This window comes from Coffea eugenioides, chromosome 11 (genome assembly GCF_003713205.1).
Source record: "Coffea eugenioides isolate CCC68of chromosome 11, Ceug_1.0, whole genome shotgun sequence".
NCBI classification, from domain to species: domain Eukaryota; kingdom Viridiplantae; phylum Streptophyta; class Magnoliopsida; order Gentianales; family Rubiaceae; genus Coffea; species Coffea eugenioides.
The window spans coordinates 49,421,875-49,435,644 of NC_040045.1; the positions used below are offsets into that span (position 1 = coordinate 49,421,875).

Below are 13,770 nucleotides of genomic sequence, written 5' to 3' on the forward strand. Positions count from 1 at the left end.
CTGGAAACGAGAAATATGCGCTTCAAACGTGAGCAAAGTTGGTCCGGGAATGACATCTTCTTGTTCCATCGGAATGTGTATCCTTCGATCTTCAAGTTCTCAGTACTGACCAATATTCATCGTTGTCTACTGACCAGTGCAACTGTACATTGGCACCACTTGCTTTTGAAAAAAATTCAAAAGAGATATTAGAACACCTGTTTAATCTAATCAGGTTTGTATATCTGTTAGACTCTTACACAGTCTCTTGAAACTCTTTCTCCATATAGAATAGGATAGATTAGGTTATACAAATATTATCGTTGTCTGAAAAAATAATAATCAGCACATTTTTCAACTATCTAAACAATATTAATATTATAAATTGGCTAGTTTGGATAGTGATTTATTTGCAAAAATTTATTTATTTGTATCATCAATACATTTTTTGACAACCATTTTATTTTACATATATCACATTAAAAAATAATACAATATTTTTTTAAAAAGTTATCTCAAATAATCAACTATCCAAACACATGAATATATGTTATGAGGTTGGCATTTGTTAAGTTTTTTTGTTATTGTATTTACGTCTCCATTGCTTGAAGTGTCGTTGGTACATACGAATGTTACAAAACTATCAGTTTTTTATACATGAGTCATCTCCTTAATTCTCTTACTTTTCTTTATTTTGTTCTTGGGGTTTTCTATCTTCAATGTTTAAATAAACGAAACGTAATCATACTGGGTGTGTTTGAATAGAGTATTATTTGAAAAATTATTTAGAATAAATATTGTAACACTCTTTATAATGTAATATATACGATATGACGAAAAAATAGTTAGAAATATAAAAAGTGATTGAAATACAATATTTATGATGTAAATAAAAGAATATTTTAAAAAAAATTATATTCAAACATACTCACTATTGCTTGGTGCTTAAAGGTCAGTTGGCACTTTCAACCACAATATTACATTTGCGAAACAAATTGGTCAATTGATTAAATGACCTATACAATTGGTATGGGACAAGTTTAAAGTTTTATTAATACCTAGAGAAAAACAAAACTCTTAAATATACAACTCAGTAAAAGCTCAAACCATATTTTCATTTTTTTTCCTTCTTGTTTTGGTATGTGAAGCCAGAAGTACAATATTGCTAGTTCGTGCATAATAGATAATTATAGATGTATGGAAGGAAACACTGGATCTTGTGTCCCCACCTTCCCCAATTATTCTTGTTGCTGTTGCTTAAGAAAATGTGTGTAATGCTGCACGAATACTGATGTTCCCTTTAGATTGCCATTTTTAGGAATTTTTATTTAAAAAAAAATGTACTGTAGCAATTTTATATATGTAAGATAAAAAATAATTAAAAAACGTGTTCATGAAAAATGTAAAAATTTTTCTGTGAAAAACTACAATCCAAATAAGGCCTGAATTTTTTCTTTAGCAGAATAGGAAAAGTAGCAACCACGAGCCACCACCAATGCATTAAGACTTGGTGGGTAAACCCTTGCCTCCCACAATTTGCCACAATTAAATGTGCTTTGCTTAAAAAATTCAGGCCGGTACGTAGTGCATCTGTCTAATCCGGTGGTGGTTCAGTCCCCTCCGAATTACCCCAGGACCTTTTCAGGCCCTCCCCCTCCCCATAGTATAGGAAACTATCGTATCGACAAAAAAAAAAAAGAATAGAAAAAGTAGTATTATTATATATAAAATATAGTACTCCTTTCGTCCCATATAAAAAATAGGAAAAGTTGTAGTATTATATATAAAATATAGTGCTCCTTCCATCCAATTTAAAATATCGCACTTTCTAATTTGAAATGTCCCAAAATATTTGTCATATTGAGAAAATTAAGGCACCTTTTAGTCTCTTCTTCCAATATTGTCTCTCCTTTAATAATATGTATACTACCGTTCAAATTCAAATTTTGAATTTGTCGAGATAAGATTATAAAATGAAGTACAAACATTACAATCAAACCATTGTTTTTTTAAAAAGTGGATTCGTGAAATTTGACAAAATAACTGGGACAAAAGGAGCACTGGTAATACATTTCTTTATGTTGATACTGGTAAGTGGTTGATACATTTCTTTTATGTTGATACTGGCAAGGAGTACTGGTAATACATTTCCTTATGTTGATACTGGTTACCACTTACCAGTAGCAGTATTATAGACTTAGTTGTGTTAATGAATCACAGCAAAAACAGGGAGTTTGTCCGAGTCGAAGTACCATTATCACCATACTGATATGGGCTGATGATACTGCGACTTCCTACTGTTCAACTCCACTCCATCACGCAAACAAAGAAAGAAAAGAAACCTAGCCAGTTGCCTGCCAGTAGCCACACCTCTGATTTCGCACTTGTTTCCAGGTAACCAATACTACCAGTACATAGTAACTACTCTGAAAACGATCCAACATCTCACTATACTTGGAAATACAAATTTTTTTAAAAAATAAAGAAGAAGGAGAAAAAAGAAGTTCTACTACCCTCAACATCAGACAACTAGAGAGAGATCTCTTGTGGGCTTTTGCTGTCTGTTACTATTAGCATTCACCACGAATAGTCAATTTTGAAAGCAGCATTTGTTCTTTCCATATTTGAAGACTTGTCTATTTCTCAATACATGTCTATTCACCTTCACTACTCATCAGCTGCATTAAATCTTGTTGAAGCTTATATATATAATTGGACAGGGTGCGATGGTACTTATAAGGTTTTACGGCGGTGAAGTTACTGTTACTACCCTAGACAGCTTCGAATTCTGTTGTTACAGATGTTCCTTCTTTAGTTTCATCTTCTCAGTACTAGTTTCACATATTATAAGAAAAAAAGCGTCTACAATTCCGTGTTCTCCCGGCGGACTCCACAACAGCAGTACTATTGGCTGCACAGTATCTTGCTGAGCCGTCGAGATCAACACTGCATTTGACATATTGATCTCGGATGCATGACAATACCTTTCCAACTCCGCGTAAGTTGAACTTTATCTCAGATTTCTTTTGGATCGATTTTCCTTAGCTAACGTGATTTCTTCTCAAGATTGGTCACAGTATGGTTTGCTTGCATTTAGTTAGATGTTTCTAGGTTTCCTTGTTGAAGCTTTGTTTAGTTGTATTTGAGTACATTGCCCGGATGTTTGTGATGTCTCTGCAAATGGATCTCAACTATCAAGCCCAGCTGTCCAGGAAACCTTTGACTGCAAGAATATTTTATCAGTGTATATTCTTCATAGTATGTGAATTTCTGTAGTACCAAACTCGACAACCACACGCAAACATTAATTTGACCATTAATCGACTAAATACGTTGTGCGGGATTAAACCCTTTCCGGTGCTGTTTTATCAAAGGCAGAAGCATCCATAGACAGGGACTTGTAGATATATCAAAAGATATACTAAGTTTTCACCGCTCCTTTTTCTAGGGTTTAGCAGATGGCTTGACATGCTATATAGTATCCACAGGATTTCTTGGTGGAAGCTTCTTTTACATGGTTAAGAAGTAACAGGAATCTTGAATGTCCGAGAACTTGATAAAGAGTAATCTCAGAACTCACGAAATATGGTGTCTTGTGGTTGCTCCAGCATGCTTGGAAGTTTAATCCTCAATCAATGTTGGATCACGTTCTCATTTCCGTTCATTCAAAATCTACAAGACGGATACTAATTAGGGCCTATTGTCATTTAATTCCGCTTTTTAAGGGGTACAAGAAAAAATGATCATTTTAAAAAGTTGTTTAGCTATTGACATGGTGTTTTTGTCTAAAAGTTTTGTAAATTCAGACACTGTTCTTGCCAGTTGCCAGTAGCCATAGCTGTTTTTGAGAATCTGACTTCTCAATAAAAAAAAATGAGTTAAAACTTAAAAAGTAGAGAAGTAAAAAATGTAAACAAGAAAAAACCCCAAATCTGATTTTAAAATTAAATGCCCTAGAGAAGAACTACCGGGCGCAAACTTGGACATCTAGCTACCTGAAAAACGAAGAAATTTATCTGTGAATTGAAAGAGTTTACAGGGGGGAGAATTACTAAAACCTAAAAGTTCACTTTCTAATAACATGGGTATTAAACGCTTGACAGGCCGCATTTCTAATTTCTCTTTCTCTACTGCAGAAAAAGGCAACACCAAAAACAAAGTAGAAAAAAAAAAAGGAGATAAATTACATCAATAGTTTCTTCACCGGAGGTAAACGTTGATAGCCTATTGCTATGGTGTCAAATTTTCAGATGTCATCATGCAGGTTTTTAGATAAACTAGCAAGTACGGTAGAAAAAATGTGATATCCAACCATTGCACTCTATGAAACGTTCTTCCTTGAAAGCAACAAATTCTAGCAAAAGTTTGCATAAATTTAAGATTGTAAACAAGTTTTTCCATGGTTTTCCTCCCTGGCATAATTTTCGTTAGACAATTTTTCCTAGTACTTGTTTGTAGCATGTATACGTGTCTACACGCACACACAGAGACTCGTTTTTTTTTTTCCCCGAAATTTAGTTTGAAAAACCACATCACATTTAGGTTTTCACCAAAAAAAAATCAGATTTAGGTTTTCAACCTGGATTGGTAGCTTTCTGCTTTTGATTACGTTGCACAACCCTATACTACTAAATCAGCATAAAATTCTAGAAGAGCTTGGGATATGAAGACAAAATAAAAAATACAACTGCCTCTTCTTTTTAAAGAAAGGAGACCATACTCCCAAGCCGAAATACAATTTCAAATTAGGATAAAGAAAAAAAAAGAAGAAAGGAGATAACACTAGTACAACCAAATTCCAACACCAGGATTCGTGAAGTTCAAATTAGGATATACTCCCAAGCCGAAATACAATTTTTGAGCCATCCCTGTACAAGTGTCCGGGAATACAAAAATGAAGACAAAATAATGCCCTTGCCCATATACTATATCACGCACATCTAGCGATTTCTGGCATCTTTTTTTTTTATAAATTTTTTTTGGTGTAGAAAATGAACATTAAAGGAGAAGTTCTAAATAACAAGTCAAAGAAAGGAAAAACTTAAATTTCACTTTATAAGACTTATGGCCAAATTCTTTGAGCTTCTTTTAGTATAAACTCGTATTTACACGGAAACTTGTGGATAACATGAAAGCCAGTCACAGTTATGAAAGTTCAGAAAATAGTTGGGGGTGTCAAATAGCTCAACTTCTGCTTCATCAATCAAAACATGAGTTATATATGTTGATGGATTAGCTTATTGAGTTATATTTGTGAAAGAGGGATGCCCGCAACAACTTCAATTTTTGGCAGAATTAGGTGATGTGATTCCGATGACAAACAAAGGTTGGCCAAATTAGTTAAATGCTCATTAAAAGGAAAAGGAAGTTCTGAATTGACGTGGTAACAAAACTTTCCATGTTTAGACTGGCTACTTTCACATAGCAAATTATATCCAAAAAAAAGAAAAGAAAAGAAAAGAAAACAAGAAAAAATTAGGAAAAAAATTCCAGATATGGAGAAACGGATCATGAACGTGCAGTACAGACAAAGAAATATCCGCTCAGGAATACAAAGAAGATCAAAAGAAAATTTCACCTTCAAGATTACAGGGTTCTGGAGTTTCAAACTGAACCCCCCAAAATATAAATTGAAGGAGAATTACAAGACTTACGTGGATCTATGAATCTGCCTGCCACATGGAACTTGATTGTTGTTGCTTTTGTCCTCGGAAGGCTTCCCGCAAAATTGAAGTACTACAAAAAGATTTATGGGGATGAAGGAAAAGATCAACATTAAAGTGGTAATTGAGTGTGTACACAACTTTACTTCCATATTATTCTTAATGGGTATTCTGAGTTACCTTTTGTTGAACTCGTGTTGGTAACAGCACATAAGCTAGAAGATGTCATGCTGCTACTAATGCCCCAATTTCCATTCGTAACAAGTGACCAGCTGTCGAAATTTGGACTTGCTTCTTTGGAGAGAATGAGGTTTCTCTGAAAACCTAGGATCGAAGAAGGCTTCGGCTTTCTTATGATCCTTGGGGAGTCTTGAGATATTTCTTCCGCGCCTATTGCGCCGGCTCGAGGATTAAAACAGAAAAATCCATCATCCTCTTGGATACTTGCATTCAACTTCAAGGAGGAGATCGTACCAAGCATGCTGGAGTCTTTAGTTTTGCAAGTGCCAATTTGGCTCCAAGCTGCAGGCTTTGTATGGTCTGGACTGAGGGGGATTAGATCAGGTGACTTCTGGTCAATACTCAGCTTCCTCAGGGAAATTTTTTCTCTTGTTCTTTCCCTAGCTCTTGCTCTCGCCTTTGCCCTAGACTCTTTTACAAGTTTACTTAATGCAACCATCTTTGGATTTTTGGCTTGATTAGTCTTCTTTCTCTTCCTCTTGGAAGCTGTCTTCTTTGATTCATCTTCTTTAGTGTTTGTTCCTGCAGCCACAACATTGCCTGCTTCAGACCAAAAGCATAGACACTTTGCATTTGCATCATGATCAGTATCCTTCATGTCAAGTAGTTCCTTAATGGCAGCTTTTGACTTGGTGAGCAGCCAATCTAGAGTTTGGCTTGCTTTATCATAGCCTAGCAAGTCTTGAAGACCGAAAAACTTTCGAGCAATGTCCATGGACAGCCTAACTCTCCTATCCCTTGGACCTTGGGCTGTACAAATCTTGCTGTGCCGATCCCTTTTCGCCGGTTGCTTCCTTCTATAACGTGTGTGGAGAGGAGTAGCACTAGATATTTGTGGGTTGGTGGTCGATGCAGTAGTTGTCTTCTTGGTTGAAGTGGGAGTCGTCATCGTGTTGGCAGTTTCGATCATGGGCGCTACAGCAAGGTAATGAGAGAGCAGATCCTGGTGATGAAGAAGAAGAAATGCTTCATTATTGCCATTGAGGCCGAGGGTACTGGAAGTAGAGGAGGAGGTGGTGGAGGAGGGAGGGTACAGGTATGGTGAAAGCTGTGCAAAATGTGTAATCTCACTGCCAGAAGAGAACATTTTTTTGTTTCTTTTTAGTATTGGGCGATCAGTTAGCTAGCAATCCTACCAACACTCAACAGTCACCTCAAGATTCTCAGAGATACAATACTTATGATTAGCAGGCTCCATGAACTTAGGCATTCATCAGCTTGAGAATACATATCTGTGTTAGAAATCTGTTTTTTGTCTAGGGCTAGGGTTAGGAAAGTGGTATTATTGAAGGCAAATGACGGAAAGGGGATTCAGAATCCATGTGCTGAGTGGGAAGTGTTGGAGAGGGGTCAGTGTCGCCTGTCACGTTGATAAGTGATTCCATTTGGGGAATAAAATAGGGGCAATTAGCAATTTTTCCTTCCGTTCTGTTTTTAGCAAAATTTCCGACCAATTTCTATATGGGAAATATTTTTGTACCCTATTTTAGCATAATTGCACACTATTTTTTTTTTGTATCTCATCCTATAGTTTGATAAATAAAAAATATATGACTAAAATGATAGTAGGAGTGTGAATAACAAAAATGGGAGTATAAATAATATTTTCCTTTCTGAATCACGTGTGATTATTATAGATGGTCAATTATTTGTTGAAGATTTATATAGTCGAATTCAATTGTGTTGATAGATATGGATCAATTTTAAAAAAAAAATATGTATGTACAAATGAAATTCAATTCGTTTTCAAAGAATGTCCGAAGTTTAATAGTGGATCCTGGTGTTTCTATATATTTATGAAAATTTAACTGCACAATAAATCGAACCTTACCTATGATTAACTGGTGCCTTGTCATGATTTCATTGCTGGATGGAGGAAGATTCATATAAACAGAGAGCAAATTGGGACTTAGTCAAGGAGCTTGACCTGCATCATAGTTGCTTCAGATGATGACTGTTGTATAGAATACTGATCAATATAATATGTGTATAGTATAGTTCCATCCTAATGTAGTGTTTGAAGTCTTTGTATTCCTTGTATGCACTCAATTTGCTGATCAATGAGAAGAGAAAATTTGCCCCAAAAAAGCATAAAAAAGAAAGATGATTACGCAAATGGCTATAGACAGGAAAGAAATTTATCATAGTTGAGTACGCAAACAAATGGTCTCTTCGCTTTTGTCATATTCAATATTATTGTTTCTCAATATCAAGACCAGCTTCTTAATGCTTGAGTCCAAATTTTGTCATAGAATTTTCTTTGACACATAATATTACTTCGCCATATGTATGTAATTTCTTCAATTGCAGAAAAATGGCTACTTCCCCTGTGTATAATCTGTGTTGCATGCAGATGAGTGGGAGCGCAAAATCCAAATCACTACAAGGTCCTGTGTCACTTCGGAACAAGAAACTCTAGCGAAGAAAACAAGAATGTCAAGAAAAATTTTTTAAAAAAAAAACAAAAAAGTGGGTTTAAATCCAAACCTCTTAGATGACAATAGTTAAAAAGGAAAAAAAAAACACACAGATATACAACAGATACATAATAATACACAAGAACAGAAAGGAACATAATAAAGATACAATGAACGCAGATATTTTTACAAAATATACACAACTAATGTCTAATCTAATCTGATCTAATCACTAATTGATTGAGTCAGTCAAGGTAAATATCACCATGTTGACTCCTAATATACAAGATACATATCTTAACAGTAAACGTGCACCAACAACAAATGGTCCTCGTAGGGTTTCCATGTCCTTGAGCTGTACGTCGTGGGCCTGACGGTCGACCATGCATCAACAGTACAAGGCACAATCCTGGGGCTGTTCCTGTAACTGTGCAAGGAGGCTCCACGTATTGTCGAAGATCTCAAAGCAAACGACAAATTACTACTTGTCCGTTGCCTTCGGAAGCATTCAACATCTTCATAAAGTATTGCCTTCTGAATCATTCAACATCTTCACAACCGCTGCTGTTTTCTGCTTTAGCGATATGCTTTGACACATCTTCTGTAATTAATTCCTGTTTGAACTGGCATACAGGTCTTTTTCTCTCCTTTTTCATGTACTCATCTATCAATATGTAAGACCTGAGACCTTAAGTGAGTGAGCCGTAGTGTCTTTCCGTACAGGTAAGCTAAGAGCTAGCTTGTATTATCTTGATGGAGTATTTGGAGTCTTGGATATTACTGGTAGTCCATATATGATGTACCCCTATCAAATAGAGATATCTCTTAGTAGTTCTTAACCGAGGATGTACAAACACCTATACCTTTCGACCCAAAAGTGGGATGCGTTTTGACGTTTTCTCATAAGAATGGTTTTCAGGTTTATACTTCGTAATTTTGCATGAATTTTTCTAACAACAGCACTCATTGGTTTAGTTAAATTTCACATTTTCAAAACAATACCCAACGCTTGCAACCTCCTTATTAAGATTAGCATATATTCTGGCCTTCCTAGTCCCGTTAACCAGGTGTGACTTGATAGTTTCTCGAATCTTGCTAAATGAACAACTTTCTGCAAGTCATTTTAGGAATTTAACAAGCGGGGAACAAAAAGAGGATTTGAACATAGAATCCTAATCTTTTAGATCCCAATTTTAACCACTAGATCAAAACTTTTTTGGGCTACCGTCTAAATTGTGGTGCGCTGCTATCAAGACTTTTTCGGCTACTGTCTAAGCTGTGGCGCACTGCTATAAACAACTTTGTGATCATTTAGGGACCTTGAAGATACTCGTAGGCGATTGTCATCGTTGGTCTCAATTTTTATTTGCTTCCCAGTATTGGAGGAGACGAAGTTGATCTGATGATAAATAGTTTTTTTTTTTTTTTTGAGGAAAAATATGTAGCTATTATATGCCATTTTGAACGACATCTTCCAGAGTTGGTCAGAAACGATTAAACCAAGAAAAAAAAGAAAGGAATTTTTAGCAGCTGATAGTAAGAACAAATTCTAAAACTTCTCATACTTCCGAAAACCTGATTGGATTTTCAATATAACAACTTTGTATATTGCGCATTAGTCCTTACCATGTTGTATGTCACCGCAGCCTTGTTCCATAAACCCTAGCTAACGTCCAAAGGTTTAAAAAGAGGAAGCGTTGGACAAATATTTGGACTTTCTTTTAACCGAGTTTCCTGTGCGTTGTGGTGTATCTCGTCTTGTCTAAAATGAGATCCCTCAGCGGCTCAGCCCTCAGGTTAACGTAATAGCCTACGAACGAGAAGGACATTACGGGAATCTGGAAATCGCCAACCTGTTTGATTTACCAGAACAATTCTCAGACGTCTAACCTTGCGGAGTGTTGTGAAAATAAAATAAAATAAACGATCAGCAATTGTCATACAGTACAGCAGTAGTAGGAAAAATGTGTCAGCTGCTCCAGAAGAGTCATTCCACCGTTCAAAGTCAAGCTGGACCTGCTCATTAGCTTTATGTCTTTACTTATATCTAGTACCATCATTATTTCACTACCCCAATAGGAGGCTCATTATCTTTATGTCTTTACTTATACTACTATTTGTTAGCTAGTACCATCATTATTTCCCTCCACTAATAGAGGCTCGTTATCCTTGCGTCTTTAGAACCATCATTATTTCACTACACTATTTGGAATAGGGATAATTTCAAAAACCTCCCATGAGGTTTTTGACTATTTTACTGGCATCCCTTCGAGTTTCAAGAATTACACTAACTTTCCTTGTGATTAATTATCTTGTAACATTTAGGTGCAGTTGATAATTGAAAATTGATATTAGGAGAGAGTGTGTTTGGATAGAAGATTATTTGAAATAATTATTTTAACGCTTTTTGTGATACGATGTATATAAGATAATAAGATGATTGAGAAGATAAAAAGATATATTGGAAATTGTGTTTGTGATATAAATAAATAATTTTTTTTCCAAATCATGGTTATCCAGACACACTCATATGATTCCATTATTGTCTCTCATATATTACATTATTTAATTAATTTAATCTTAAACCACATAGTAAAGAAATGCACTAAAATTAATGTTTGTCATTAAGGATCAAATCTAATATAGCATCAAAAAATAGTACTTTATCATTTTATTTTTGTCACTTAATACAATATTCAAATTACTCTTGTTAGTTACATACCCATTATCAAACGTAATCAACAACAAATAATCAAAAAATTTGCAATCAAAATATTACAGAGAACAAACTTTAACATCATAAATATTCTTGTCAACATATTAAAATTAATTGTTGAGATTTTTATAGTATTAAAATTCATGCTTTGTAATTTTTGGTTACAGGTTTTTTGATTATTTGTCGTTGATCACGTTTGCCAATGAGTTTGTAACTAAAAAAGCAATTTAGATCTTACATTAAGTAAAATATGTAGAATAATATACTAGTTTTGATACCATATGTGATTTTATCTCCGATGATAAATAATAAATGCTAGTGTTTTTTAATGTTTGAACAGATATTAGATTAATTAAATATTCTAGTAGATGAAGGGTAATGGTAAAATTATATTATCTTTTCTATTCTAATATTACTTTTAAATTGTTGGTTAGATTTAGATGTTACAAGATAATAAAATTTAAGGGAGATTAGTATAATTTTTAAAATTTAAAGGAAGATCAGTGAAATAGTCAAAAACCTCAAGGGAGCTTTATGAAATTATCCCTGTTCAATACCATTACTTTCTAATCTTAAGTTGGTTCGTTCGCTGCCAAGATGCTACTAGGCATAAAGATTCTAGTTACGGGGCAATGAGCCCCAACTTGCACCCAATCCCCCACCCCTTTTCACGCCCTTTTCGTTCCTCCTCAATTGTACTTACTAGCCCTAATGATTTACACGATGAGTTAATTGTGTGTAACATTTCTGTGTAGTTCAAACATTTTTTTGGCGGTCTCCTGTTGACGAGTTTATCCACTTATCTTGAATTCCTGACATTTTATTATTACCAAAAAGAAAATTCCTGACATTTTACAATCATTTAATTTCCGCTTCTTTATCCAGGCAAAATAAGGGATAAATGCAGAAACCTCCCCTGTGGTTTGAAAAATTGCACTAACCTCCCCTGAACTTACTAATTCTTTGCAAATTCAGTCCAAACGATTAAAATATTGTTTTAGAGAGGAAAATTAGAATTTTGTACCAGATTTGCCCTTTGTGCTACATGTCCAATGAATGACAAAATACTACAAATCAATTAACAATTAATAAACTTTAAGGGGTGTAGTTTATGGGCAAATACGCATTACCTATTTAAAATACCGACTCTTATGGGTATTTTACTTTCAAACATTTAATTTACGATAAATATATCAATGTTTGTAAGTAAAATTCAAAAAGTGTTACAATAATATTCTTACAAAAAGGAAATCGGTAGGTTATCTATTTAATATAAATTAAATATTTAAAAAAAAAACCCATAAAGTATTAATTCTTTATGGCTTTCATCCATTAGATGAGTAAAGTATTGGATTTTTATGGGCATTTTATTTTGAATCATTTAATTTATGTTAAATATATAAATGTTTGTAACTAAAATTGAAAAAGTGTTACATTAATATTTTTACGAAAGGGAAACTGGTAGGTTTTGTATTTAACAAAAATTAAATATTTGAGAGTACAAAGATTTGAGACAAATCTTTTGAGACATCCCAAAATCGAAAAATATGACACTTTCAATGAGATGGAGGTAGGCATGGCCACGGTTCCGGAACCGCCGGTTCTGATTCTTCAAAGAGGTAGAACCAGAACCGCACCATATAAGATGGTTCTTGTTCTGGTTCCAGAACCTTCGATTATGGTTCTTCAAAGAGGTAGAACCAGAACCGCATAGTTCTGATTTTGGTTCCTTATGGTTCTAGTTTTCGGTTCCGTATGGTTGTATACAATTTTATTTAATTCCTTATCCTTACTAATTTTAATATGAATATAACAATATATTTAAAATTTCAAATAAAATGTAAAAAAATAAATACAAAATAAAGATCATATTTTAATTTTATTATTATTCTACAAAGTAAGAAGTAATAAATAGATAATATAAATTTTATGAAAAGTACATTACATTGTCAAATTTAAAAATACATTACACTATCAAATGGTTGTTATGTGTCGACTTTCTTGAGTTGGACAATCATCAATGTTGAAGATTCCATTTGAAGAAATATTGCAAAAAATATTTTTTTGCTTGCTTGATTTTGAGGATGAGCTACTACCATCAAAACTTGTCATTTGATAGCAAATAAGCAAAAAGAAAATTGTAAGTAATAATTTAATACTTACAAATTATAATGATAGATATTAGATGAATAGAAAGAATTAAATAATTAATAAAATATATAGAAAGTCCATAAAATTTAAACTTTCTTAAAACCTATTAAACACAACTATTTTTTTTGAATTATCTCACTACTTATATTAATTATTTTTAGCGGTTCTGGTTCTGGTTCTGGTTCTGGTTCTATTTTTTAGAGAACCAGAACCGGAACCTTTATCCAAGGTTCTACCACGGTTCTGGTTCCATGGTTTTGGTTCCGGTTCTGGTCCGGTTCCGGTTTGGTTCCCGGTTCCAAATGGAACCATAGCCATGCCTAGATGGAGGGAGTAATAAATTAGCATTACCATACCTTATTAAGACCATAGAAGCATCCTTGACGTAGTGTTAATTTAACAATTTCATTTGAATTCAAAAGTACTTTTCATATTATGCACTGCAACAAAAATTGAGCAATAGCTACGAAACTTTCAGCGAGGACTCCAAAATTTATCGGTAGAGTGTATAATCAAGCAAAGTACTTTCAAACTTCTCGCCCAATTTCAGAAGCCCACTACAATTAGCGAGAAATAGTTCATGCTATAGGATGACTATAGTTCC

At 34.1% G+C, this 13,770-nt stretch overlaps 1 protein-coding gene across 1 annotated transcript; it reads right to left on the minus strand.

The window, feature by feature from the left end:
- Positions 1-2,816: 2,816 nt before the first annotated feature.
- Positions 2,817-6,969, minus strand: LOC113752815 (transcription factor DICHOTOMA-like). The gene is made up of 3 exons (XM_027296870.1): positions 5,823-6,969; positions 5,634-5,715; positions 2,817-2,925 (listed from the first exon to the last, which is right to left on the minus strand). The coding sequence occupies exons 1-3, from the start codon at positions 6,967-6,969 to the stop codon at positions 2,817-2,819; spliced, it is 1,338 nt and encodes a 445-aa protein (XP_027152671.1).
- Positions 6,970-13,770: the final 6,801 nt, after the last annotated feature.